Source organism: Pteronotus mesoamericanus, unplaced genomic scaffold (assembly GCF_021234165.1).
Source record: "Pteronotus mesoamericanus isolate MK-2021 breed Mesoamerican mustached bat unplaced genomic scaffold, CSHL_Meso_final contig_78, whole genome shotgun sequence".
NCBI classification, from domain to species: Eukaryota; Metazoa; Chordata; class Mammalia; order Chiroptera; family Mormoopidae; genus Pteronotus; species Pteronotus mesoamericanus.
Genome location: NW_026555258.1, coordinates 5,353,173 through 5,380,248, shown reverse-complemented (window position 1 = coordinate 5,380,248; position 27,076 = coordinate 5,353,173). Strand labels below are relative to the sequence as shown.

The window sequence follows — 27,076 nt, the reverse complement described above, 5'->3', positions numbered from 1 at the left end:
CGTGGCCGGGGGCGCAGTTTTCAGTCCGGGGACGCCGCGAGGCGAGGGGACCCGAGAAGAGGGGCCAGGCACGCCACGCGGCCGCGGTCCAGCTGGCTCTCTCCCACCTCCAAGTGCCGTCCACGGGTTTGCAGGCACTGGTGTGCGCTCCTCTCCGTTTGGTGTTAGGTGTTCTTGAACACTACTCTTAAGAGTGGTAGTAACACAAAACTGTGTTGATAGGAGAATGTCTCCTAATATCCCTCAGGACAGGGTCAGAGCCACGCACAAAGATGACAGGTGCGAACCGCCCCGCAAAAGCATGGCTGCCTCAACAGCCCTCGCTCGTCCCGCAAAAGCATGGCGGCTGCGCTCCCAATGCCCAGCGGGGCCGTTGTCAGGTGGGGAGGCGAGCGGACCGTTGGTGCGCAGGCGCCGGGTGCCCCGCACCAACATGGCGGCGGCCTCCCAGTGAGCTCTGCTGTAGCGAGCCGACCGTTGCTGGGCATGCTCCCTGAGTGCCCCGCACAGACATGGCGGTCGTCTCCACTGGGGTGACTTTAATTCTTGGTTTTCGGTTATAGCCGGCCGGTGCTCATTTCTCTTCAGAAAGCTCTGAGCACGGGGAAAGGAAGGGTGGGTGCAGGAGTGAAAGGTGAGGGGCCTGCAGGCGTCGGGACCGGCTCCTGGCGGGAGGAAGATGGCTGAGGGCGAGCGGCAGTCGCCGCCAGGTAGGGCGCGCCGGCCCGGCGGGGCCAGGGTGGGGGTCGCGGGGGTGGTACCAGCAGTGGGGGCAGGGAAGGGGAGGGTCGGGCAATGGAGGAACTCGAGGGGGAGAGAGCTATTGAACCTTGAGGAGGAACTAGCGATAAGGGGGTCTGGGGGGAGGGCAAGAACCCGGGGCTGGTGGGTGGGGCGCAGCACCCGGACTTGGGAGCCCGGCCCGCCCGCCCGAGGGTCGGGTGGGCAGCTCAAGGCGGGAGGCCCTTGCCCGCGTCTGGGCTGCGCGCGCTGAAGTCCACTCATGATCTGAAGAGGAAAGTGTCGAGGACTGAGGCCGCCTTCTTCCTTAGACCCCGCGCAGGGTGCAGGGGCGCTACGTGGGGCGCGGCCGCCGGCCCCCAGCCCCGCCGCCTCCGCGCCCTGGCCGCCGCCCCCGGCCCCCCCCCCCGCACTGTCCCCCTCTCCGGGAAGCCAGCCCCTCCAGTTTCGGTGGTTGAGAATTAATTGCGAGAAACTGCCCTTGGTCGTCTAAACCCCTAATTTAAAAAGTCCGGTTGTGCAAGGAGATGAGAGAGTCTGCCTCAGGCATCACCGTCTCTGTAACTTTTGTTTACACCGTGGCCTGTTTTTAGTTCGTCCCAAACGCCTGGGACGGAGGTGCCAGGGACAGGATCATACAGAGAGACCTGTAACCTGGAGAACAGGAAGGCTGCTGACGCCCCGTCACCCGCCCTGAACTACGAAAACTTTAAAAATTGTGTCAGGAGCACATGGGTTGGCAAAACACAGCCGGTGCTTTGGCAGCGTCGGCGTGGGGGGCCGGCTGGGTGGAGGGGGCTCAGGGGGAAAATTGGGACAACTGTAATGGCATAAACAATAAAACATGAGAGAGAGAGAGAGAAAGGGAAAGAAAGAAAACAATGGCTATTCTTTCTGCCCTGCCTCACATGGGGTGATCCTTGGAATGTCGAAACCAGACGTTTATTTCATTATATACAGAACTTCTGTGCGTGTCCCCTTAGAGGTCTGGTAATGATGTCAGGAGATAGAAGGCCACCGGCCTCCTCAGTGAGGTGTCACCCTGATGGCAGGTGGTGGGCGCAGGGTGGGGAGAGAGCCTGGGCCCTGCGGGGGGCGGGGTGGGGGCTCAGACCTTGGTGTGGGGGTTTCTTCTCTGAAGTTGGAAGTGGGACATTTTGGGACAAGTGGAGGGAACTACTCAGCTCAGACAGGGAAGTGGTGAAAGCCTTGGATATTGGAGTCACACGGACCTGGCCCTGCCTGGCAAGTCACAGCCTCCGGGACCCTGTTCTTTTCTTTCTTAAAATGGGGCGCCTCGACCTTTGTCACAGAGCTGCAGCGTGTGGGGCGTAGGCGACTTGGGCCCGCATGGGACGTGGCAGTTCCGTCAGGGTCGAGAGCTGGTATCCTTCCCCAAGTGGGTACAAGGTAACTGCTCGGGCTGCTCCTCCACGCAATACCTTATACTCTCTGGGGCTTTTTAGGAACATGCCTAAAACTCTGCATGTTTCCATCTTATACTGAGAGGTTTCAGGGGATCCAGTTGTCTGGTGGTCCCGTTGTCAGAGGCAGAATCTGATGCTACAGAGACTGGGTCTGACTTCATTTATCACAGTCCTGAGTTTGAAGGCTTAGAAGAAAAATTCTTTTTTAAATTTAGGACTTTATGTTCTAGGGAGACCTGTGTGCTTCATCAGAGGTTGGCTGCTGACAGGGTAGGGTAACCTTTGCCCTGGAGGTTTTCCTCTGTGAAACAGCGGCAGGTGGCCTGTCCCCTTGGGGGACAGTTCTCTCCAACATGAAAAGGCTTGTGTTCAAAGAATATTTGCAAGTTGGGAAAACAGTGGTTTTCGCAATAAAAACAATGCAATAAAAACAATGCGGTTAAGTTACCAGCCTGACCTGCAAAGCTTTTTATTTTAACATCTTACTTAAAGTAGCAATTTACTGACAGTAGGGGGTTTTGGGTTCCTGAACGGGGCTTGCAGAACAGACAGGAGGAGGAAGAGAGTTGCTGGTCTCTTTCTCGGGCCTTGGTTTGAATTCTGAGTTAGAGGTTTGCCTGCCTCTTATCTCAGATGCTCTATCTTACCCCTTAGGTCTCCAGGTCTCCTGTCACTTCTCCCTTAACCCTTTTGCAGAGAAAGGAAGGGCAGGAGGCCCGGTGGATTTGGTTGGACAAGCCAATACTCTGTCCTGGGAGGCAGTGTTGGGTTTACACAGGGCTTGGGTGTTGGAGTCTTGGTTTAAAAGTGTGTGTGTGTTGAGAGGAGCGGAATTCTACTTATCTGTTTGCTTTTTCATTTTCTTTGTCAAGATTCTTCGGAGGACACCCCTCCAGCCACCCAGAACTTCATCATTCCAAAAAAGGAGATCCACACGGTTCCAGACATGGGCAAATGGAAGCGTTCTCAGGTACCAGTGGTGTCTGCACAGCAGGGTCAGAACTGGGAGGAGAAACTCAGGTTTTTTCAAAGACAGTGGTTTTCTAGGCGTGATGGGTTGAGAGTGCCTGACCCTTCTCGCCCTTGGAGCTCTTAGAAGCTAGGGAGAGAGGTGACAGAAGAGATGACTGTCCCTCCCTGTCAGGGTCAGCACTCAGGGATGCTTTAGTGGGAAGGGCTCTGGGCGCTGGGGCCAGGGTAACCCTGGAGAGTCGTGCTCCTGGTTCTCGTCCACCGTTGCGCCTTGAGCGCTGCACTGGCCGAGCACGAGCGCCCTAAAGGGTGGAGCGCGTCACTGTGATTCTTGGTTACAAGGAACTGCAAGGTGGGGAGCCAGCGTATCAAAGGGAGAAGAGGTTGTCTCATGGAAACCTAGGCCAGGGAAGTGGCTGAGCCTTAAAGCCCTGGGAACTGGAGCATGGTGGGGCAGGCCCGCTTTCTGTGCTGCTCAGGCCGCGCGGCGGGCGGAAGATAACTGCTTGTCCCCCTGGGCCGTGGTCAGGCTGTGGAAAGACTGCGACCAGGAAAAAGAGAGCCAATTTCAAATTCCCCAGGAAGATCTTGGGTCCAGCCTCAGCCAGGTGCCTATGCCTGGTCTGGTCAGCTGGGGTGCAGAGTGTCACTTGTAGAGAAGTCCTGGGAGGACTTCAGGGGTCCTGGCAAGTGTGTCAGGTTTTCTGCGAGGAGTCTGCTGTGCTTACGTTGGTCTAGGCCACAGGTCTGCAGGTGATTGCCGGCCTCAGGTGGCTCTGCCTGGTTTTGTAAATTCAGTGTTACTGGAACACAGCCATGCGCCTCTGTTTATTTGTTGTCCATGGCTGCTTTCACGCTACAAGCGCAGAGTTGAGAATATTTGAACCAGAGTGTGTGGTCCGTGGAGGCTAAAATACTTACCATCTGGCCCATTGTAGGCAAGTTTGCCAGTCCTGCTCTAGGCACCAGCACTTTTGGGGAAGCGTTGGTCACTTTCTCTTCTGATGTGCATGTTGGATGATACTTGCTACAAGCCTTTGACACTCCCTCTGAAGCTCACCAGTGAAGTCCGTGGACCTGCTGCGGCCAGAAAAGTGGCTCTGTGCTGTGGCCCACGGTGTTTCGCCAGGCAGCAGGGTGCTGTGGCCATGAGCGTGGGCTTGGGGGCAGATGGGGCAGGGCTTGAAACCCAGGCCACCGTTTTCTCTCCTTGTGACTTAGGCAAGTTGTCTAACCTGGCCAAGCCTTGGTTTTCTCCACTATGAAATGGGGTTATTTGGAGGCCTAAATGATTTAAAGCCCAAAAAGCACCTGGCCCAGTGCTAGGCATGTAGTGAGCCATGGGGAGCCTTAGTGAGCATTAGGTGTGTCTTTTACTGTTGTGACAGTGGCGATGATGACGGTGATGGCATCACTCGAGACTTTGCACACAGCCATGTTCAGAGGAATGTCCTCAGTTTTAGTCCCCAAGAGACCCAGAGCCACGTGGGAGTAGGGACTGTGGAGGGTAACACTGCCCCTTGCTGCCTCCTCTCCTTGCATCCCAGTGTATTTGCAAGGGTGACTGCAGACAGCGGCCCTAGTCAGGATGAGGGCTCGGGCTTGCCCTGGGCTTGGAGGGTTGTTCTGGGTGACCCTCTGGGTCAGCGGTGCAACCCTGCATTGCCGCGCGCCAGGGGCAGAGAACAGTCCCCGCCCCGGGGAGCAGGGCCTCTGCACTGGGGGCAGGCAGCCTGGCTTGTGTGGTGGGGAAACACCTGGAAGATTGCCTGCGGAGGGGCCCTTGCAGGCTTCCCTGGACTCTCGGGGCTACAGTGCGGTGGTCAAGTATACTCGGCCACTCTGCTTTGGAGTTTGGTTGGCTGGGTCCTACTCCACAGCTAAGGAGATCTTGGTCTTAAGAGATGTTGGGCAAATTACTTCTTCTGAAGCCTTGGTTTCCTCATCTGCAGAATGGGGACAGAGATAGTGTCTGGCTTGTGGGTTGTTGTGTTGTGTAAAGAGACGGTGGTACAATAGTGAGCACACGGTAAGCTCTGGCTGGAGGCCCAGGTGTCACTGGCTTGCCGTTGTGTTGAGTGAAGGTCCGGGTGGGGTGCTTGGCGTTATCTTTCCAGGGCTCCTGCTCCTGGGGTGGGAGTCAGGGCAGCTTGAAACAGTCTGGTAACGGGTGGAGTTGGGGGCTGGCTGGGGTGTAAAGGGTGGGGGTCTGACAGCCCTCTCCGCGTCTCACTTCCCTCCCCCCGTTTGGTAGGCATATGCCGACTACATTGGATTCATCCTTACCCTCAACGAAGGTGTGAAAGGGAAGAAGCTGACCTTGGAGTACAAAGTCTCTGAGGTAGGCCTGGGCTGGGAGCCTGCTGGGAAGGGCCTGTCCAAAAAGAGCTCCGGAGTCACATGGGCTCATTGCTCACAGCAGGGCTACTGCGGAAAGAAGATCACCCAAACACATGTGACATTTCGGTGTCTGTATTTCTAATTTTTTTTGTAATCTATGAATAGAAAATTGTAGTCAAGGTAAATATGCCATTTTATAGCATTCATTTTTGCTAACTGGCATTTTTATGTACGTTTTTAAATCAAAAGAGGTCACAAAAGAGGTAAACGTGCTCGCTGAAGAAGTTACCGATAGAAACATGTGTATCATTAGTGAAAAAGCTGCCCTCTCACTCGGTCCCCCCTTGTCCCCGACTGTTCCCAGCAGCTTGGGGAGTGCCGCCAGCCCTGCCCCGCCAGCTCCTGCGCTCGGCCCTGTGAACGGCTGCCTTGCGGAGCCGGCCCTCATTTGTTGAAACAGCCCCCAACTAGACTTTTAGGTTGTTGCCCTAAACATTGCTGCCCTGAATATCTTTGCACCTAGATCTGTGGGTGTTATTTCTTAAGGGTTCATCCCTGGAAGTGGAGCTACTGAGCTGAAGGGCACACTGCTGGGTGGGTGCTCTTTGGCTCCATTTCATGAACCGGCTTGTTTGTGGAGGAGGGCGAGAGCTGCAGGGAGCCTGATACCCGCAGGAAGGTGTGGTCCTGCCAGCTGTTTGCTCTGTGAGGTGCCATCTTCCCGTGCTGGGTCCCAGGCCTCCAGGGGCCTTTTGAATTCCTTTCGCAGTTGGTCCAGAACCACCCTGAGCCTCTTACCTGAGATGCCACGGCCTGAGGGTCTCTCTCAGTGCCCTGTCTCACTCAGTTCTCTAGCCATAGCCTTGGCCTGTTGGGTAAGGCCTAGCCCTGCCCTGGCCCAGTCTCTCCACCTGTCCTGAGGCTCGCGTTGCTCCATTAGCCTCCGTAGTCCTGAGCCCTAGCCCTAACTGGTTGGTGGGTGGGCAAGGTCCTCTTCTGTCACTTGTGGGGAGCCAGGCCTGTGCAGGGGATTGCCAGTCTTCTCTTGGGAGCTGGCCCACCAGTGACTTCCTGAATTCCTCTCAGGCCCACCCAGTGCCCTGGGACTTGGCCATGGACGCAGACGGTGTAGGAGAGGGCTTCTCCCAGAGCCTGTGGCAAGGGATGCTCGCTGTGCTCCGCGGGCTGGGGAATGTGGTAGGGAAGGCTAATTAAAGGGGAACGTTGTAATTACCCCAGGAGATTCTGAGCTGCCAAATCCCTTGCAGGCCCCTTAATTGCCTCTGAGGATATGATGGTCACTGTGCACGCGGCCCGTCACAGCGCAGGAGCTCCTCTGTTGGCAGGGTCGCAGGGTGGTTAAGTCCTTGGGTTCTGGGGTCAGGCTGAGCAGGTTTTGATAATCTCTCAATTCTGTGCTGAGTGGCCTTGTCCCCTGTGACTCTCTATGTCCTCATCTGTAGAGTGCGAAGAGCCACAGACCTACTCATGGCCCCAGGGAGGATTCGCTAGATCCCACGTGCAGGGTGTTTTTGCATAGTACCTGGTGTGTACCAGAAGGCGTGCCATCTTTATTAGCTGTAGTTAACGTGAGCGGTTTTGCAGTTCTAATGTCCAGTAGTGTTGTGGCTTCAGCTGGGGCTCTTCCTGAGCTGGGGTTCCTCCCAGCACTGGGGCAGCAGGCTGCGCCTTACTCGGCGGGCAGAGGGGACTCATCTAGTCTCCAGAGGTCTCTCAGCTGCTGCCCACTGCTGGCAGGGGCAGCAGGAGGCACGGCTCACAGCATGTGGCTTCAGCCCACGGGTGGCGGATGGGAGCTGTCTTCTGCTTGATGCATCTTGGGTCTCCTGCTGCTTCTCACTGCTGCCTTCTACTGCAGGAATTTCCCCTACTGGGGAAAGGCACAGTGGCTGTGGGTGGTGGCTTCCAGACTGCTCCTAGCGAAGGGAAGAAGCAAGGGTGATGCGGTGAGCTTGACTCTGCCAATGTTTAGAGGGTCTCCTTCATTTTGAGGTTATGCCTGTGCTTCTTTGGGGGTTAGAATTTTTAATTTTTGCAGAATAAAGATGATGGTAGATAGGAGGCTTATTTTTTATTGTTGTTGTTTGGTTTTTAAAATGGGGGCAAAATAAAAAGTTGATAGGTAAAATTTTGGAGAGAATTTTACTTGTCCATGAAATCCAAAAAGGAAACACTGGACTAGGGAGAAGGAGTGTAGGTCGAAGTATTCTTTGTGCTTTTGGGTTCCAGCCCAGTGTCCCCTCTCCTCTTACTCCTGTCCCCTAACTAGCCAAGACAATGGAGGCAGCCCCCACCCCCAATTTAAAAATCCCTCTGCAGAAAGAAGAGCTAGGAACCTTTTAATTATTCATTGGCCCTGCTAAGCTAGCAGCTGGGGCCTGGCTCCTCCGGGCTTGGAGCATCTCCTTGATCCCCCTCAGGACGTCACCAAAGGCTGGTATCTCTGGAAGGGTTGCTAGTGCTCCCTGGGGCCAGGGGTATTGCACCACCCTCCTAAGCCCCAACTGCTGTGTGGGGGCAGGTCGGCTCTGCCCTTGCAGTGTTCCTGGTGGCCTGGTTCTCCACAAAGCCAGGCTCTGGCAGCACTCTGTCACATTTCGGCAAGGCAGGCTTCTGTGCCCTGGCCCTCTGCTTCAGCCGAATATGGAGGAGCTTTCTCCTCTACAGGCGTGTTTTCCCCTCCTCCCAGACCTCCAGCAAAGGGAACGGGGAGGCGAGGGGAGGTGAGGGGAGGCGAGGGCATTGTCATGCTGCGTAATGGCAGGAGGCACTAAGCGCAGGACAGCAGCAGGATTTGTGCGCCCTGGAGCTCTGCAGCAGGGGCTCTGGCCAACACGTGTGCTGTTCGCTCAGGCCCGCCGCCCCCACCCCCATGGACATGCACAGCTCTTGGGAAGCATCTGCGTGTGGCAGACGGCCATGTCTTGCCCTCCTTGTCACCATGTTTCCTATAGGCAACACCCTGTTAGTTCCTGCCAGTGCCAGGAACTCCTGGAGGCGTCTCCTTGTACCAGCTATGCTCCGTAGACACAGGCCTGATCCGTCTCTTGGCAGGGCCCCTCCTCCCAGGGCCATCTGGCTTCAAATGTCCCGTGCACCGGACGCCCCCTGAGCCTTTGGTGCCCCTCACGCGGCCCCTTTCTGTGAGCCACATCTGGAAGGAGCACTTTTCTTGCTGTCCTCACAGAACCCTGGTTTGGATAGACAGCCTCACCTGATTTCCTCATTGAGCAACATTTTGTGTGCCAATGTTGCCCTGGCCTGTGACACCGATTCCACTCAGTCCCTGCCTCTTGTGGGAAAGGTTGGGATCATAAACACCGGCGGCCCCACAAAGCATCCACCACGTCCATGCATCTGACCTAGCATTGCCACAGAACATGATTTGCCAGGTTGTTCTTCACAGTGCAGTTTATGGTGGTGAACAACCGGAAATAACCCAAGCACGTAATAGCAAGGGATTTGGTACATCTGTAGTGCACGGGTACAATGAAATCTTAGTCACTTATTAGAGCCTGTTGTAAAATCATGTTTGCATGTTGATGGGAACGAGGTTCATGAAGGAACAGCAGGCTGCAAAGCAGCGTGTGCCCTGTGCCCCGTGTATAGAGTCTGTGCATAGCCATACACCATTACCCAGTGCCAGGCACTGTGCTAGGCATCCTTCCTGGGTTGCTGGTGGTCCTCATGACAGCCTCGAGAGGTGCTTGTCGTCATGCTCATTTTTGAGATGACAAACTAGGCCCAAAGAGTTAAAATCACTGGCTAAAGGTCTTGCAGCAACTAAATGGTGTTTCCGCTGGGATTTGAGCCCAGGTCCAGCTGCCTTCAAAATTGTCACCATGATAAGCAATAGAAAACACTAGAGAAAGGTGAGATTGAAGACTACGTTAAAATGTCAGTAGCATTTATTTCTGGGTGGCAGGGTCACGGGTCATTTCTGTTTTCTCCCCCGTACCTGTCTGTTTCCTGTGGCGAGGAGGCATTGTAGACTAAACAGAGGGCCCAGCAATTCCCCTGGAGGGGGTCAGGGCTGCAGTTCCTGCTTGTCCAGCAGCTCCTCTAGGCCAGCTGGAGGACCCTGCCACTGAAGCCACACTTGTCCCTTCGGCCTGGTGCTGGTCCCTTTCTGGGGAGCTCACCGTGCTCCCCTGGTCTTTTTCATATTCAGGGTGGTTGGGAAGAAAGGAGACAGCACGGAGGACGCCAGTTAGCTCCAGGCCTCGGGTTCAGCAACTCTGTGGCTCTGATTTGGGGCCCCTGGTCATTGTGGCTTGGCTGCCTCTATTTTGCCTCCACAGGCCATTGAGAAACTGGTCGCTCTTCTCAACACACTGGACAGGTGGATTGATGAGACTCCTCCAGTGGACCAGCCATCTCGATTTGGGAACAAGGCCTACAGGACCTGGTATGCCAGACTCGAAGAGGTGAGGTTGCCGTAGACAAGCCTGGTGGCTGGGCTGCGGGGGGGCTTTCAGGTACCTCAGAATCGCTGGGAGTGTGTCAAAATGGCAAGTCAGTTTTCCAAAAGTACAGGTGCACTTAGCTGTCTTCTGGGAATCACCATGTGGGTGCATAGTCCTCTGTACAGGGCCGTTTAGTAGGTCATTGTTAGTATTAGCAGCTGATTCAAACATCCTAGGTGTCTGTCTGCAGGGGGTCAGGTGAATAAACCACTGTAGTGCGTCCTCCCATGGAGCGCTGTGCAGCTGCGAGGAGGAATAAGGAGTCCGACTAGGGAGCTCAGGGAAGGCCTCTGCAATTTACCGTCAGGTTAAAGTGCAGCCAGGCCTATGATGCACATTGCAAGCTGCCTTTTGGTTAAAAAGAGGGAGAAATAAAAAGATATGTTTGTATTGCTTAATTTGTATAGAGAAACATCACCGCAAGGATACACAAAAGGCAAATAAAGCTGTGGTTCTTTTTGAGGGCAGGGGAAGAAGAGGATGGGTGGGGACAAGGGTAGAGTGGGACTTTACTATGCATGCCTTTTATAATGTGTTTGTTTTTGAGTCACGTGAAGGCAATACCTGTTCAAAACAAAGCAAACAAACAAAATGCAGGATTGCAACCCCATCCTTAGAAAAGCAGAGTCAGTAGGTCCCGAGTGGAGTCTGGGCATCCAGATTTTCCCCAGACCTCCAGAAGATTCTCAGGCCACGTGTCCGTAGACTGAACCTAGAGGAGCTTGGGTCCTCACTTCTCTGGCCTCATGTTTCACAGGCAGCAGAGGGGAGTTCAGGGACCCATCAAAATGCTTTCCTTTCCTCAGAGTGGCCTGGGCTGCCTCTGGATTCTAAGACGGGACGTGGGCTTGAGCTGTTTTTTTTAAAGGTTTTATTGAGTAATAACTTAAAGCTGACATACTGTAGCTGTACAGCCTAATGTGTTTTTCCCCTTGTACCCGCCACCCATAATAAACTGTAGAACATTCCAGCACTTAAGCAGGACCCTTGTGTACCCTCCTAGTTGATGTCTCCCCAGCTCTTTTTGTTTTTACTTTTTCTGTGCGCTGTTCCTGGAAGTACTGCCATACCTGGTCGATGCATGGAGTGGGCGGAGCAAGCTCCTATTCTACCTCCCAGCTCCAAAAATCTCTGCAGCTCATTTGATTTCTATCCCATAGACAGATTTTGCCTTTTTTTTGGACTTCATATAAATGTCTGGCTTCTGTTACTCAACGTTATGTCTGTGCCATTCATCTACATGGTTGTGCGTAGCAGTGGATTTTTCATTGTTGCATAATATTCCATTGTATGGAATCAGCATAGTTTATCCATTCTGCTGTTAACAGATGTTTCAGTTGTGGTTTCTTCCCACGTTTTGGCTACTGTAAGTAGCGCTGCTATGAACGTCCTTGCACACGTCTTTTGGTGGGCATAGGGCACAAGCGTCCTTGCTGGGAGTGCGAAGAAAGATGGCATATGTGGGGATGTCAGTGAGTTACCAGATGGGAGAGTTGAATGGCTTTAGATCCCTGCCCCCAGAACCTTGTCACCTGGAGGAAGGGTCAGCAAATGAAAAGCCACCCCAGGGTAGTCTCTGTTTAAAAATAAATGCCTTCCCTTCTCTTCCTTCTGTGACCAGTCAGAGCAGGGAGCCAGGCCACTTGGCCTAACAGCCTGGGTCCCAGCCAGATGCTGCCCCTAGGCGCTTGCCTCCCAGGATGCTGCATAATCTGCTGCCACCACTTTGTGTCTCTTGTGTTATCAGGAAGCAGAAAACTTGGTGGCCTCAGTGGTCCCCACCCATCTGGCAGCGGCTGTGCCTGAAGTGGCTGTTTACCTAAAGGAGTCAGTGGGGAACTCCACGCGCATCGACTATGGCACAGGTACCGGCCATTCCCGGCACTTATTTGGCTTCACTGCGGCCTTGCCTTGGGCTGCTTCCTCTTGCTTCCAGGTTGTCTCTGGGGGGCGCCCCTGAGCAAGCAGCCTGTCAGGGCCTGCTGGGGAGCAGCAAGGCTGAGTGCAAGGAGCCCTGGAGCTGCTCCTGCGGCTCTGGCTTCATCCACCAGGGGGAGCTGATGCCGCATGCATGCTGCCCAATGAGCAGAGCTGATTTCTATTCTTTCATCACCACCACCAAAATGATTTGCTGAGCACTTACTATATCTCAAGGCAACTGCTCACAGAAACCTTGAGAAATAAAAGAGCTTGGTGGCCTCTGGCAGCATTATGGCCCCCCTTTCCCTATGCCCCTTGCGCTTAGCCACACTCCCTGTGCTCTTGAGCTGTCAAGGTGGGCACCTTAACAGGGGAGTGTTCTCTGGGTCAGGGGGTGGCTGAGGAGGACCCCTGTTTTGGTAGGCCCTCCTTTCCTCTTCTTCCCACCCTGAAGCAGGCAAATGCAAGTGCTGCCGCTCTGTTGGGCCCTCCCCTTGCCTGGGTCTTGGGATCCTTAAGAGGAGCCCAGGCTACAGAGGCGGCCTGGAGAAGCGCCCCTTAGACCCAGCTCTTGGGAAAGCTTTGTGTAGGCTCCCCTTGTTGCTAGGGAACAAGTTTATTGAGTGTTTTGGTACTTTCAGGGGTGGGGCTTTGATGAAGACCCATGGTAAGACCCTAGAGAGGAGATTGGTCAGGTTAGCGGGGGCGGGTTTTTCTTCCACCCTCAGTTGCTCCCAGGTTTGCAAGAGTGATGGTCACCCCTGAATGATGGCCTGGATTCTGGCTGGTCATGATGGGAAATTGTGCAGGGGACAGTAACAGTTCACAGGCTTTCCAGGCCCCTGGAGGGACTTTCCTTCTGCAGAAATGGGACAGGAAGTCACTGAAAATACTCTCCACCTCCCTCCAAATATGTTTTCTATGACCCTGAACCATCGATTCAGTCCAAAGTCCAGTCAGTGTTTTCTGTACTGCTGACCATTCCTATTTGACGCGAGTGGGGAAGGATGAAGGAGGCCTGCCTTTCCCCTGTAATGTGACCATGCTTAGCCCGTGCCCTGCTTGGAAGCCTTCAGTGGCTCCCCATTGCTCTGAGGGTGAAGGCGCAGCTTTTCACTCTGGCCGCTAAGGCTGTCTCATCCGGCCGCGTCTCGTTGCACTTCCTCCCTTGCTCTCTGCTTTAGCCACACTGGCCTTAGGGCTCTGCAGACAGCAGGTTCTTTCCCTGCCTCACGGCCTTTGCACATGCTGTTTCTTCGGGCCAGAATGCTCTCTTTGCTTTTCTCGCTCCTGCGCCTTGCCAATTCTCATTTATATTTCAGGTTTCAGATTAAATAGTATTTCCTTAGGGAAACCTTCTTGAGCCTTTATGCCAGGGTCCCCCCGTGACATCCTGTAGTTGTCACCCTATTCTCCTCTAGAGCTAGAATCATGGACGTGATTATGTATTTAATGTCTGTCATAAATTGTCAAACAGGGCCAGGGACTATCTCTCTGGTGCTTGACATGGACAGCGACTGCCCCCGTAGTAGGTGTTCAATAAATACTGTGGAATTAGTGAGTTAAACCTACAAAATAAAACATAAATGCCTATTTGTGGGCCCATTAGGAGTAGAATTACAGTAGTAGTCGTTCTTAAAAGAGCCAAGGTCTCTCTGGGGAGGGCAGAGCGCCCCTAATCTCCATGTTGCCGCCGCCTCGGAGGGGCACGCCTCAGTGATTTGGACACTGGTGAGACCGAGAGCGATCTCACTCCTGTTTTTGGAAGACTGTCAACCCTGGCTGTTTTCACTCCCTCAGGACACGAAGCAGCCTTTGCTTCTTTCCTCTGCTGTCTCTGCAAGATTGGGGTGCTCCGGGTGGACGACCAAATAGCTATTGTCTTTAAGGTGTTCAATCGGTGAGTGCGGAGGGCGACTGCCAGTGGGAGGAGGAGGAGTGCGGGGGTCTCTTTCCTTGTCACTGTCAGACTGGGCACAGGGTGCTGATGTCTGTCCTCATCCAGCTGCGGGTGGGCTGCCCGGGAGCGCTGCTTCTAACAGATTCAAGTTCAGGCAATAGTCAGTGGAAGGAATGTTACGAAGTGATTGCTAATGCTTCCGTGGTGGTCACCATGTGGCGGCCCGGGCTCAGCGCTCTGCACACAACTCACGTGCTAGGTCTGTGTAAGCGCGCTCTGTGATGTTCGCTCGGCAGTGGAGTAACTGAACAGTGCCTTCCTCAGAACATATCCTGGTAGCAGCATGTGACTGTAATTCTCACCATCACCCTAGGAAGTAGCAACTGTCCTTTCTATTTTATAGATGAGGACGCTGAGGCAGAGAAACGAGGTCTGTTCACTGAGGTCACACTGCCAGGTGAACCCAGGTAGTCAGGCTCTGACCTGCGCCCCCTCAGCACCCAAACCACCTGGAGCACAGGTGTGTTCCAGCCACCAGAGCGTTGACAGTGCCCGTCCTGGCCCCCATGCGCACGATGCCACGATGCGGGGCTCCGTAGTGACTGGGATGCAGCCCCTGGCCACACTGGCGAGCCCGGGGAGCAGAAGCTGAGGCTCCTGCCCAGGGCCTTACCGTTGTCGGGAGTTGGTGGTACTGATGCCCTTTCCCAGGAGCTGCTTTGCCTCTTTCCTGGGCTAAAAGAAGGCTGAATGTGGGAGAGAAAAAATAAAGCAACATTATTTGGCGAGTAGCAGCTGACCATAACTTGTGTGTGTAGGTCTTCATTGAAACGGGGACCCATGACGCTCTTAGGTGGTTGCTTCCGGCCCCCTGCACTCCCACTGGCAGAGGGTTGAGGCTCTTCTTTTGCTTTTGCTCCCACCCCCTCCTCCCCCCCTCCTGGGCAGGTACCTTGAGGTGATGCGGAAACTTCAGAAAACATACAGGATGGAGCCAGCAGGCAGCCAGGGAGTGTGGGGCCTCGACGACTTCCAGTTCCTGCCCTTCATCTGGGGCAGCTCGCAGCTGATAGGTACTGAAGTGGGGCGCACACCTCCCGGCCCGCCAGAGTGTGTTCTATGTCCCTCCTCCCGGCCCCGCTCCGCCCTGCCCAGACAGTGACAGCCTGGGAGGCAGGCCTTGTCCTGGCTGTCGACAACCTGCTTGCTTTCGACCTTCTGCTACCTGCCGGTGTGGCAGGCGGGGTGGGGGCAGAGGCAGAGGTCCTCCGAGGTACTGGGAAGTGACGCGGGCTGGAGCGGGGCTCTCGCCTGGCTCATCATGGACCAGCGTGAAATGCACCCCCGCTCCTGGCAGCAGCTTGTGGGGTTTTATGCTGAAAATCAAGGGCTGTTTTACTCAGGGACCGCTGTCATCTACTGTCATCATAGAGCCTTGTGCAAGGGGCCCATCGGGGGCTGCCACCAAGTGCTAGGCCATGGGCCGCTTGCTATGGGCCCACTCTAGTGGGTCCCCCGCTTTCCCACGAGCAGGCCAAAGTGGGCGAGGGTGCAGTGATAGCTTCTGTTTCGACATAGGTGTAACTGACTACAAGATAATATTAACAAGTGACCAGTGCTGAGCACGTGCTCTATGCCAAGCACTGCTCTAAGTTCTTCGGGTAGATTATCTCCTTGAAGCTTCTCAATGACCCTGGGAATCATCGCCTAACACCTCGGCAGGCACTGTGCTGAGTGTCTTTCTGTGGTCGTGATTGTCAGGTGGTTCTCAACAGCCCTACAAGGAAGGTGCTCTTCTTATCCCCATTGCACAGATGAGGGGACTGAGTCACATGGCTAAAAAGAGGCAGACTCGAAGCTGACTGCACTAGAGTGTATGCGCCCCTGAGGCTGTTTACTGCCCCCGTGAAGTCCAGTGTCAGAGCCCTCAGGCAGGATGGCGGCCCTGGGTGGGTGCGGACCCTGCGGGTGGAGGCGCCCCTGTGGGGCGAGCGCCTGGCTCTGAACTCCGGGGCCCTCTGCTGTCCCCAGATCATCCGTACCTGGAACCCAGGCACTTCGTGGATGAGAAGGCCGTGAATGAGAACCACAAGGACTACATGTTCCTGGAGTGCATCCTGTTTATCACCGAGGTGAGAGGGAAGGACAAGGGAGAGCCCACAGCAGCGTCCCGGCTGCAGTGAACTGAGGCCAGCGGCTTCAGACAGAAGAACCGGGCTGCTGCCCAAAGATGGCAGGGCTGGCAGTCCCGGCAGTCCCGGAAGGTGGGTCACTGAAAGGGGAGCCCCACTAGGCCTCTCTGAAAGTTGAAGTCAACTTCTGATGTCCAGGATCTCCTCCCCCACATCAGTTGGTCTGGGGTTTCTGCTGGAACTGAGGGACTAAGCTCACTCACTAGTGGACTTGGTGCCTGATGCAGCAGGTCTGAAGGATGGGTGGGTGTCAGCATCTTGCAGGTGGGGCCCACAGGCCTGTATAGCTGCGTGTGTGTGTGGCTGTGTGGGGTGAAGCCATTTCAGGGGGTGGACAGACTCTGGAGTGGATGGCAGGACAGATTTCTCTGATGGGACACATTTCTGTCTGGGTCTGCGGACAGGGGCCGGCTGAAGAGCCACAGGTGAAAACAAGCAGGTCCGACCCCGCCCACCCAGAATGGGCCGCCTGCCCGGGCCTCCCACTGTGCAGCCTCAGGCCGTTCCTCAAGGTTGTCTGGGGAGCTTGTTAAAGGCAAGTTCCTGGGCCCCACCTCAGCTTTCTGAACCAGAATCTTGGGGCTGGAGAGCTAGGAACCTGTATTTAAACACACTTCTCAGGTGTCTGCCATGGAAGTCAGGGACCCGCCGCTCTCAGGGCTTTTCTTCCAGGGGACAGCCTTTCATTCTTCTTGCCTGGGAGCCGCCCCCTCGACCTTCCAAAGCTTTGTCTGGAGAGGGTCCTGTTTTCTTTCCTGACCCCCGCATGCCTGTCTGGTGACCCCAGTGTCATCCCTGGCATACCCACGGACCTCTGCCTGTGAGGTAGCTGGTGTGTCTGCCCGTTCTGAGCCCCCTGAAGACAGGGAGAAGCCTGGTTAAGCAGCTGTAGCTCCAGGCTCATCCTGGTCAGCGTTTGGCTCAGGCCTCTGCCAAACTCCAGAGGCCAGAGGGAAATGACGTGTTTTTTCCAAGTCAGCAAATGGACCTGGGACTGATGGGTGGGCGGCTACCGCTTCTTTTGCAGAGGCTGCTGCCTTCGGCAGTGTAGCGGGCCTGTGGTCAGGACTATGGGGCAGCCTGGCTCTCTGCTGTGAGAGCCAGCCTCGCTGCTCGCCCCCGAGTGGAGTGCAGGGGTCTGGGGAGCCCCGGGGCGTCCCAGGAGGCCCTGAGGGGTAGGGAGGGGAGCCAGGGTGCACGTGTTATGCTGAGCTGTGGCTTGGCTCACTTGGAGGGTAAAGGGCTAAATTGTTTTGGCTTCCCCTGGTGGCAGACCAGTCGCCTGGGTCCCTGTCAGTAACTGACGAGGAGGAGGGCCATGCCTGGCCGCGGGGAACACGGGAATTGACTCCTGGTTAAAACTTTGTATTTTAGTTTGGTTGGTTGGTTATGCTGGTATAAAAATCCTGAAGCTTTCCCAAAGTTTGGGATCCAGTTCCTCTGCTAGAGAGGAAAAAATAAAAAATAAAAATAAAATCCTACACTGGCCACTAGGTGGCACTAAAGGCACGTTGAACTTGGAGAAGGTTTTGGTTACCATTTAGTTGGGGAGACGCACGGTTGTTCCACACCCTCTCTGCAAGGCCTGGTTTTCACTTTGGGTCTAGGTGTTTGGTATGGTGGTAAACATTTGTTGCTAGGAGGGGTGTGTCTCAGAGCCGAGGTGACTGTAGAGAGGGCTCCCTTTCACCCACCTGGCCTGGCTGCTGATGGCAGCATCTAGGGTACCCCCAATCCCTGCACGCTTCCCCGAGGTCAGCGTTCTGCAGCCCCTAGTGGACGAGCGAGGGCCCTGGCTTGGCCCGCCCTGACACAGGGAGGCCCAGGGCCTTGGCCACCGGCAGGGGCCTGGAGGCCAGTGTGCAGTGCTGCGCCCTGTGGTCTGGAAGGGGGCGGTGTGCCCCCGCAGCCCTGGTGACCACTAGGGCTGGTGCGGCCAGACGAAGCAGAACAAGCTGGGAACAGCACCGAGCTTCTCCGCCTGGTCGGTCTCTCGCAGGGCTGGAGCACCAGCCTGGGCCCTGCCCCGGTAGCCCTGGGCATGCCAGAAGAGGGACCCACCTGGAAGAGCTGCCGCCGCCTCAGGAAATGCAGCCCTGGCGCCTTTAAGAGCCCAAGGCAGGCAGGAAAAGAATTTCAGTTTCAATCTGGCTTCTAAATTTGGAGTTTTGGGAAGGGAGGGATCAGATTTCAGCTGGAAGGGAAGGAGCTGACAGGAAGGCGCTGTGCAGAGCCTCCCCCACCCCCGCCCCATCCCCCTCGGTTACTGACAGAGGAACCATTTACAAAAGGCCGATTCTCCTGGGAGTGGAGAGGCAGGAACGCAGCGTCTGTGAGTAATTTCCTGCTCAACATGGCTGCTCTGACTCACTCGATTCCCCTGGGGTCACTGCGGGACTGCAGCTTGCTCGCTTGTTCTCGCTCTTTCTCTTCTCCCTTTGTGGCTAGAGTGAGCTGATATATATATATATATATATATATATTTTTTTTTTTTTGTCTTCTCCTGCCCATTCCTTTTTTCCCTTCATCTGTTTTCCTTTCCCAGAGTTGCAAAGTCTCCTTTGGAAGGACTTGGGGAGACCTTGGGACATTGAAGGCCTGGGGGTGGGAGTGGGGCAGCTGCTCTAGAGAATGAGCATCTCTGGCTTTTTCATGGGTGGGGGCAGGGACCCTGGGGCTCTGGAGCTCAGGCCTCCCCCTCGCTCCGTCAGCAGTTCAGAGAGGCCTTTTTGGGGCCCAGGAAGCAGAGCGGCTGGTTCCCTCGCGTGCGCTGGGCGCCGTCGCTGAACGGGCCCCTGGGGCTGCTGCAGTGGGATGGCGCCCGCAAGGCCCTCCTGAGCGGTGTCGGTGTGCTCTTGGCGCCCTGACCACAGGGAAACTGGTTCCGCAGCTCCCTTGATCCTGAGCTCAGGGCCTTGAAGCCTGCAAGAGAGGGCTGGAGCCAGGCCCCATCCCCTAGGGCAGGGAGCCTGGGGAAGGGGCGGGGCCCGTGGGAAGGTGGAGGTTGGGGGTGGAGCCTGCTTGAGTGGGCCTCTGGGAGCCGAGCTCCAGGAAGGCCAGGCTCCTGCAGGCTGGGGCACCTGGCTGCCCTCCTGGAGGAGGGAGCCGTGGATAGAGGAGGGGAGAGATTCTGGGTGAAGGGACTGGCCCAGGAGAAGCCCTGAGGGCACCAGGGTGGGTTTGTCTGTGTCCAATGCCTTGGGCCGTGGCCTTACTGCTGGAGGAAGGAGCCTGTTGTACTGAACCTGGGGGTTTAGACAGGTTTTGGGGGGACTTGGGCCAGGAGAGGGAGGTGACCAGTCAAAGGGCAGCTTCGGAAGAGCTGTCCTTACTGAAGAAGTGGGAAGGCCTGTGGGAATGGGCCACCTGGTGGAGACCACAGCTGGAGGGGGTGGGGGGGTTGTGGTGGTGACGTGCTCCTGGGCCTTTATTCTTGTGATACCCAGTATGCAGAGAGAGCCCTCCTTTCTCTCCGGAATAGGTCTCCCTCAGCCCCGCCTCCATGCACAGCTTCTTCTGGAACCTTCCACACTCTCAGGGTCCAAGTCTATGCTTCCTTGCCAGCTTAGCTAATTTTACTTTTCCAGCTCTTTCTTCTGAAGCCTGGGGCTCAGGGTGCTGAACCCTGTTCCCCCTGCATCAGTCCCGCTTTATCAGCCAGGGAGGCGGGCGGTGTTGAAGGGACTGTGAACTGCTTGTTCAATGTGAACGTGCCGGCCTCGTGCTGTCTGAGGGGCACGTTCAGGCACAGACTTCCCTTTCTCAGTGCGGTGGTCGCTGATGTCATGGGAACCCCACTGGACTTGCTGCAGAATTCCTTCCTTCCTGGAGGCCAGAGTTTTGGCCAGAGAGGGGCCAGGAATGGAGCTGTCCTTGGACCTGGCTGTCCCTTGCTGGTGCAGTTACCATCCTTTCACACTTCCTGGTCAGGTCAGGGGCTTTCTAAACAGACCTCCATCCTGAATGTGCTGCAGGCGCCCCCATTCCGTCTGCAGTCGGGACCTGGGTTTGGTCTTACCAACCTTGGCCCTCCTCCAAACTGGCGCCTCCCTCGGCTCCTCCAGCTCTGCCAGTGGCAGGTACAGACCAAGTGTCCCGTGGCAGAGCCCACCCTGCGTGGGGGGCTAGGCTGGAGAGAGTTGAGGTGCAGGCTGCCGCTGCTGTTCATGAGCGGGAGTGGGTCCCCGTGCTGTCAGGGCACCCCGTGGCTCTGGCGGGTCGGTGGGGGCACACAGGAGCTCGGGTAGAGAGTATTTTTTCTGAGGCGGCTAGATTTGGCAGGGTAGGAATCACAGCCCCTCCTTTTTTCGCTGTGGAAGAAAGAGGATGACTGGTGGTTATGTTTTCCCAGTGGGGCTTGCAGGCCAAGAGGGACCTTGTCCCCGGTACTTAGGTGTGCCTGTGTGTGTGTGTGCCCCGCAAGCAGATGCTGCAGCTTGGCCCCATCCACGTGTGTCTGTGTGCGCATGTATACGTGTGTGCCTGGGTATATGTGCGTGCACACTTGACCTTGTCGCAGAGGAGCAGGCGCAGGCTCCCCGGTGGCCCACCTCTCTAGCTGTGAGCTCTCTCTTCCAGATGAAGACAGGTCCGTTTGCAGAGCACTCCAACCAGCTGTGGAACATCAGTGCTGTCCCTACCTGGTCCAAAGTGAACCAGGGTCTCATCCGCATGTACAAGGCCGAGGTGAGTGGGGGACGGCTCGTGCCCTTGGCCCTGGGGCTGCTGTTCCCCCGGCCCCGCTCCATTGTTTTGCTCTGAATCTTGAGCTAGCCCCTCTGATCGCTGAGGCCTCCGAGTCTCCATCTGTGGGGTGGGCTGTCACAAGAGCCCTGGACTGAGACCCAGCTCTGCACTGTGAGGGAGGCAAATTCCTGTTACTGCTGGGGGCAGAGGGGGAATCTCCTTCCCACTTGTCAGATGGCCAGAGGTGCTGGGCGGCTCTGCCGCCCTGTGGGGGCACAGAAAGGAAGACATGCTCGGGAAAGGGCTTTATCCTTTGGAGGCATTTTCCAGAGTGGTGCTTCTCAAACTTGGGTGTCTGACCGCTGGACAGGTGGGAGCCGGCATTTTGAATGACCACTCAAGGTGGTCCTCCTCCTCCGTACAGTCAGTTTCTGAAGCGCCCCCTGCTGGGCGGTGGCTGCTGAGCTCCTGAGGGTGTCCCCTGCCCACTCTCCTTGTCCTCCTTGGCACCCTTCTCCCAGCCAAGGAGGTGGCTTTTTCTCTGGCAAGTAGGGAGGAGACCTTTTCTCTCCACTGTATCCTTACCACTAGCTCCTTCCACATCTTGGGCAGACCAGTCTGGAACTGCTAGACCTTGGCCAGAGGAGGGCCTGGGTGTGAAGTCCCTCGCCTGGAACAGTGGGTCCCCAAAGTCTCTTCTCCTCAGCCTAGGGCCTCAGATGCTGTCTGTGGGGCCCGCCCTGTGGACCCGGCCCTCCGTCTCCCTCGGTGTGAAGGGCCTCCAGGTCCGTGGCGTGGCACCCAGGGCTCCTCGGGTCCCGCCTGCAGAGGCCAGGCGCAGGGGTGGGGGACGGGGGACTGGGCTTGGCTGATTGGTTGGTTTGGTAGGATGAATGCTGGCTGAGCGTGTTCTCCGTGGCTCTGAAGGGGTTAATGATGCTGGAACTGACCGGGCCTGGCCCTCTCTTTCCCTTCCGCCCCTCCCCCTCCAGTCCTTTTCCTCTGGACTTCACATCCTGTGTTTAGGTTCCAGCCCACATACCTCTCTAATCTGAGAGGCGCTTTCGCTGGGGCCGCTCAGGCTTCCGGGCAGCCACCAGCCCTCTCCTCGCGCTCTCCTGCCTGGTCACTGCCCTCTGGGTGTCCTGTTGTTCCTGACATGCCTGCCCCCCAGCAGTCTCACAGTGGGTGCTGATGGGGAGCTCTGGCACCCTGCTGAGCCACTCCCACCCCCAACTACCCCCCACCCCCGACCCCTGGTATCACAGGCAGGACTCTTCAGTGCCTCTCCCATTTGGGGTCTTAAAATGCTGTTCTGCCTGCAGCCTTTCCTTGAGTAACTAAAGTTATCTGGACCTGGGCCCCTAAGGGCAGAACAGGAGACCCCGCCACCCTTCTGCACCTGCCTCGTAAGAGGCGAATGAACTCTGGGTTGATTCAAAATGATGATAGTGTAGTGCAGACAAACAGTCCTGTGTGACAGTTGTCAGTATGTCTGTGGGTGTCCACAGGGGGACAGGGACCAAAACTGCCTGCAGCTTGGGACCAGTTAGAGGGAGCACGAGCAGAAAACGAAGCGCCCTTCCTGAAAACAGGGAGTCCCAGCTCTGGGTGCACTCAGGCGCAGTGTGAGCCTGCAGCCCTGCCAGGTGCCGCGCAGAGGCCAGACTTCTTAGTAGGACAGCCCTGGGACTCAGCGACTTCAGGAACGCCAAGTCTCTGGTGGTTGGCACTGGGGCAGGCGGCCTGGGGTCTTTGGTCACTCAGAGTCCACAGGATCACATGCTGTCTGCCCAGAGGTCTAAAGAAAGGACTTGCTTTCCCAGACCCGTTCTCAGTCTGTGTGGCGAAGTCCACCGGTCTTGAAGTCAGGAAGGGTTTAGCAAGGCCAGTGCTGCCAGCCAGAGTTGGCTGCTGAAGGGGGTTTTGTCCCCTGAGCTGTCACAGAGGCCCCACATTAGGTGGCTTCAGGATTTGGGGCCAGCTGTCCACATCTGCAAGCTGCCTGTCCTGGCCTTCCTGAACCGAAGAACCAAATGCTTTCCGGGGCCTGCGGTGGGGGGCCTGTTGTCTTCCTGTGCCGGCATCTTCCCCTCTGGAGTCACCAGGCCCAGAAGGGCCTTCGGGCTGGTGCCTCCAGCTGGAAAGTCCGCCCGCCCGCCCAGGGACAGGCTGAGGTGTTGCTCTGAAGGGCACGGTGGCCCAGGGCACATTCAGCTGGGAGAAAGGCCCGACGTGGGGCTCTCTTGGGCTGTCACCCTGGACCATCGATGGTCCAGGCAGGGCAGCTCCCTGCTGCAGCCCAGCCCCTTGCGTTTTCTGGGGCCTGGGGAAGGTTGTTCTGGGTCCCTGAGGGCAGAGTGGCAGGAATTCTGCCCCACCCCCTCCCCAAGCCTCTAGCCTTTGCAGCGAGAAGCAGGTTGACCTTTGACCCTTTCTGGAATTCCAGGGCCCTGCCCCCCCCTTACAAACTCCCACCACTTCCTCCATGACTTAAGCACAATGGCAGCTGCCTTTGCCTCTGGCCTGGATCTGCTGCTGCTCCTCCCCCCAGGGGCCACCCCCAGCAGCTGCTCCCCGCTTTCTCTGCCCCAGGCCTGGGAGCCTGGATGTGGCCTAGGGTTCTGCTCCCACACTGAGCTTGGCTCCCCGGCCTTCTTCCACTGTACAAAAGAGTTCCCTTTTCCTGCTCACCCCCCAGCCTCCCTTCCGTCCTCGTGGCCCGCCCCCACACTTGACACGCACGCGCGGTGCACACACACAGCTGGAGGGGCCCTCCGCGTTTCTGCAGCTGGCTGCCGAGGTGTGGGGACCTGGGCCTGGCATGGCATGCCTTTGTCGCTCTTAGTTGGAAGTTGAAACCACAGTCATAGAATGGGTTCCTCACCCGCTCTGAGGCTGTAAGTTCTGTTTCACCCCAGTGAGGAGGTGCCCAACAAATTCTGGTAGTTTCTGTGAGAGGAGGCAGATCCTAGGGCGCCTGGAGCTGCTGCCGGTGAGAGCTGGCAAGTGACCAGGGCCTGTGTGCAGGGCGGCCGGGCGCTGGGCACCGCCCCCCCGGCCCTGTGGTTGTGAGGCAGTGCCCCAGCCGGAGGGCAGAGCGGAGCGGGCCTGGGATCTGGCGGCCTGGGGACCAGGCCGGCTTTGTGGTTGGTCATTTGATCTCTCCATCTTCTCTCCTTTGCCAGAGTTCTGGGGCTGAGGCCTTGGTGGGCTGGGTTTGGGGAGTAGACCGCCCCTTGCTCAGTGCTCTTGTTCTCTGCCCCACACACAGGGCTGCTGGGAATGGCCCCGGGGGTGGGGGGCTGTCAGCTGGTTCTTATTGTCTCTCTCCGAAGTGCCAAGATGCCTTTTTCAGTCCAAAGAACTGAAAATTGGAGAAAATGGACCTTGGACTCTTCTCAGACTCGTGTACCGTTGTCCTCACACCTATTGCCCAGAGCTGGGACTTGGGCTAGAGGGTCCTCCGACGATCTAGAGGGTGCTTTTTGCCTCTGGTCCCAACTCCCCCTCTGAGTCAAGTGATCTCCCTTGGCTGCCTCTTTTCTTGGCTTCTGATTTGGGGGATCGGGCTGCCTTCTCTCTCTCCCTCTCTCCCTCTCTCCCTCTCTCTCTCTCTGTCTCTCTCATTCTCATTTGGTGGGTCTGATTTTCATGGAGTGGGGGGTCTTTGGGTGGGAGGGGGTGGTCAGGAACAGGTAGGAAGCCTTGCCCTTCCCCAAAGACTGGGGGCTCACTCACTCTGAGACTGGACCTCTTCCTCGGTCCTGGGACACCTTTTGAATTGCGTTGGTCTGAGCCTCCAGAGGTGTCCAGAGGCCCCTCGGAGGCCTGAGCAGCCCTGGCAGGGTGCCGTGCAGCCCTCACCTCTCCGCTCTTCCCCTCCTCCCTCACAGTGCCTGGAGAAGTTCCCCGTGATCCAGCACTTCAAGTTTGGGAGCCTGCTGCCCATCCAGCCCGTCTCATTGTGCTAGGAGGGCTGAGCGGCCAGCACCATCCAGGCCGCAGTTCCCGTGCCTGCCCTTCCTGACCCCAGCTGCGGCCCCTCCCGCCCCCTCCCTCTATTCTTTCTGTTTGATGAGAGGCTGTTTACTGGGGTGGGTGGTGAATGTGGGGTCAAGGAAGGCTCAGGGTGTGAGGCTACAGGACCCAAGTTGGGAGAAGCGACCAAAGTGTGGCCAGTTCCGACTTCTGCCATGGTAGATGATCAAGAAGAGAGGGGCTGGGACAGGGTCTCTGGGCCCCACCCCTGCTCCTGGCCTTCCTCTTCCTCCCTCTGTCCAGTCCAGTTCTGAGACCCAGGGGGTTCTGTGCCACTCTGGGGAGGGGAGGTATTTTGCTGATTTGTTGCTTTCCGGGGATTGGGTCAATTGACAGGTGGGTCAGTTTCCCAAGCCATGTTTGGGTGGGTGTCTGGGTGTTCTGAGGGCTGAAGGCTGAGGCTGGTGGCCAGCCTGGGGTCGGGGGCAGGCAGGGAGAAGCGCTGGCTGTCCGGTGACCCTCCCAGCTCCTCCTCACAGCTGCCCCTGGGCTTTCGAGCACCTGTGTTCAGTGCCTCATCCCGGCTTTTTTGTTCTCTGGCCCTTGGCTTTTCAGAGTTTTCTGCCATAGCCACACCTGTCCTCCCTGAGAGTAGCCTCTGGAAACTGCCCTTTGGGTAGGTGCTGGGCTCCTGGGAGGGCCCTGCAGGGCTTGCTCAGGGCTCACTGGGGGAGGCCTGCCCTTCCAAAGCTGTCTCTGGCTGGGAGGGGGCAGAGACCAGGGAGGGGCTTGGGGCCTATTGTGGTTGCGGACAACCTGGGTTCCTCTTGGCACACTCTTACGGCCACCTCTGTCCCCTCCTCGCTGCTGCTTTTCCGAGGCCCTTAGCCCTGCTTCCCGCCCTGCCCAGGAGGGCTCAGAAAGCCCACTCCCTCATCTTTCCACCTCCCAGAACTCGCCTGTTGGCGTCCAGGATGAGGTGGTGATGGCCTCCCAAGCCTGGGCTTTGGTTCTGAGGATGGGCAGGACCACCCAAGGGGTGAGGGGCATTGGTAGCAGCATGTCAGTTCCAGAGTTTTCTTCTAGGGCTCCTCCTGGGCCTGACTCTTGCAGACTCCCCTGCCCAAGTCCAGGCCTGCCCTCCTCCACGAGCCCCTCCTTGTGTCTGGGTCCACATACCGTTTGGGAAAGGGGAGCCCCCGAGAAGCACAATTCAGGAGTTTGACCCTTGGATCTGGGCTGATGGTCTGGGCAGAGGCTGGGACAGGAGTCACAAGAGTTACAGAAAGACTTTCCCGAGGAGAGGCTCCCTCAGGGCCTGCTTCCCTCCCAGGAACCAGACCCCCACCTTCCCGGCCCCCGCTTCCGTGTCCCTGCAGGCCTGCTGCGCCCCTTTGCGCCTTCATTGCTGTTTGGATTAAAGCCTCTGTTTTGCACCTGTCACCTGTGTCTTTTCATGCCACGTGCTTGTTCCATCTCCACAGGACTGTTTGTCCCCCCACCAAGTCCCCTTCGCCTTGGGCCCTGGAGTCTAGGGCCCCAAGCTGTTTCCCCAGGGTCTGGGGTGAGCCTCTCCTGGGTTGTGGGAAGGCTGACCCTGCTGGATGTGTCATGGTTGCCCGAGCAGACGGGGCACAGGGACCTGGACTCGGGTCCTGGCTGTCTCCTGCCCCAGCTGTAAGGTCTTCAGTAGGTCACTGACTCTGTGCCAGGAGTGAAGATGCTCAGCCCAGGGCCCAGCGCTTGCTGTTGGCCCTCCTTGGAGAAGAGCCCCTTCGGATGCCTGGGTCAGCTCCAAACTGGTCTGGGGGAGCTCTCGGACAGGCCTTGGCTGGGAAACATGCCCCTACAGTTTTTAGGAGGCTGTCGTCTGCTCCTCCTTCTTCACCCCTTGGTCTCTGCCGTGCTGGAGTCAGGAGTCTCGGGGGCTCCTGTGCCTGACACTTCTTGGACACTTCTTTAAACACTCCTGCTCCTGGGCTCCTGTCTTCAAATGAGTCTTCTCAGAAAAGAGCACCCTCGGTCTTTTCTCCTGGCCTTAGAGGTCTCACCCAGGCCACGGGAGAGCTGCTGTCCGAGAGTCCTGCCTCTGGAGTCGGGCCGGCCTGAGCTCAGCCGCCGGCCCGCCCCTTAGCTGGTTGCTTTCATCTCTGAGCCTCAGCTTCCTGATCTGAAAAATGGGCTCAAGGATACTGAGATCACAGGTTGGGGCTGCATAATTTCACAAACAGTGGCTGCATATTGCTCATTCTGGTGTGGATGGCAGCAGCAAATCCCCAGTATGAGACTGTCAGGTAGTATGTATTATGCAGAAAAGAACAGCAATTAGGGTGGGGAAGGGGGTTTCTTGAACCACAAGGGTCAGGAAAGTCACCTTTAAGGACATGAGAGCTGAGACCTGAGGAGGAGCCGCGGAGAGAGCTAGCTGCA

At 56.8% G+C, this 27,076-nt stretch overlaps 1 protein-coding gene across 1 annotated transcript; it reads left to right on the top strand.

The window, feature by feature from the left end:
• The first annotated feature begins 403 nt into the window (after positions 1-403).
• On the top strand, positions 404-26,080 carry PTPA (protein phosphatase 2 phosphatase activator). Its single transcript, XM_054584249.1, has 10 exons — positions 404-710; positions 3,041-3,138; positions 5,395-5,481; positions 9,803-9,928; positions 11,715-11,832; positions 13,688-13,787; positions 14,736-14,860; positions 15,819-15,919; positions 20,558-20,665; positions 24,562-26,080. Exons 1-10 carry the CDS (start codon positions 680-682, stop codon positions 24,637-24,639), a joined length of 972 nt encoding a protein of 323 aa, XP_054440224.1. The 5' UTR covers positions 404-679; the 3' UTR covers positions 24,640-26,080.
• The last annotated feature ends 996 nt before the right edge of the window (positions 26,081-27,076 follow it).

Excerpts from the sequence above, each read along its gene's own strand:
- PTPA (XM_054584249.1), top strand. The coding sequence starts at position 680 with ATGGCTGAGGGCGAGCGGCAGTCGCCGCCAG. Across the intron at positions 3,139-5,394 it reads GCAAATGGAAGCGTTCTCAG|GCATATGCCGACTACATTGG; the intron begins GTACCAGTGGTG and ends CCCGTTTGGTAG. Across the intron at positions 13,788-14,735 it reads GTCTTTAAGGTGTTCAATCG|GTACCTTGAGGTGATGCGGA; the intron begins GTGAGTGCGGAG and ends CCTCCTGGGCAG.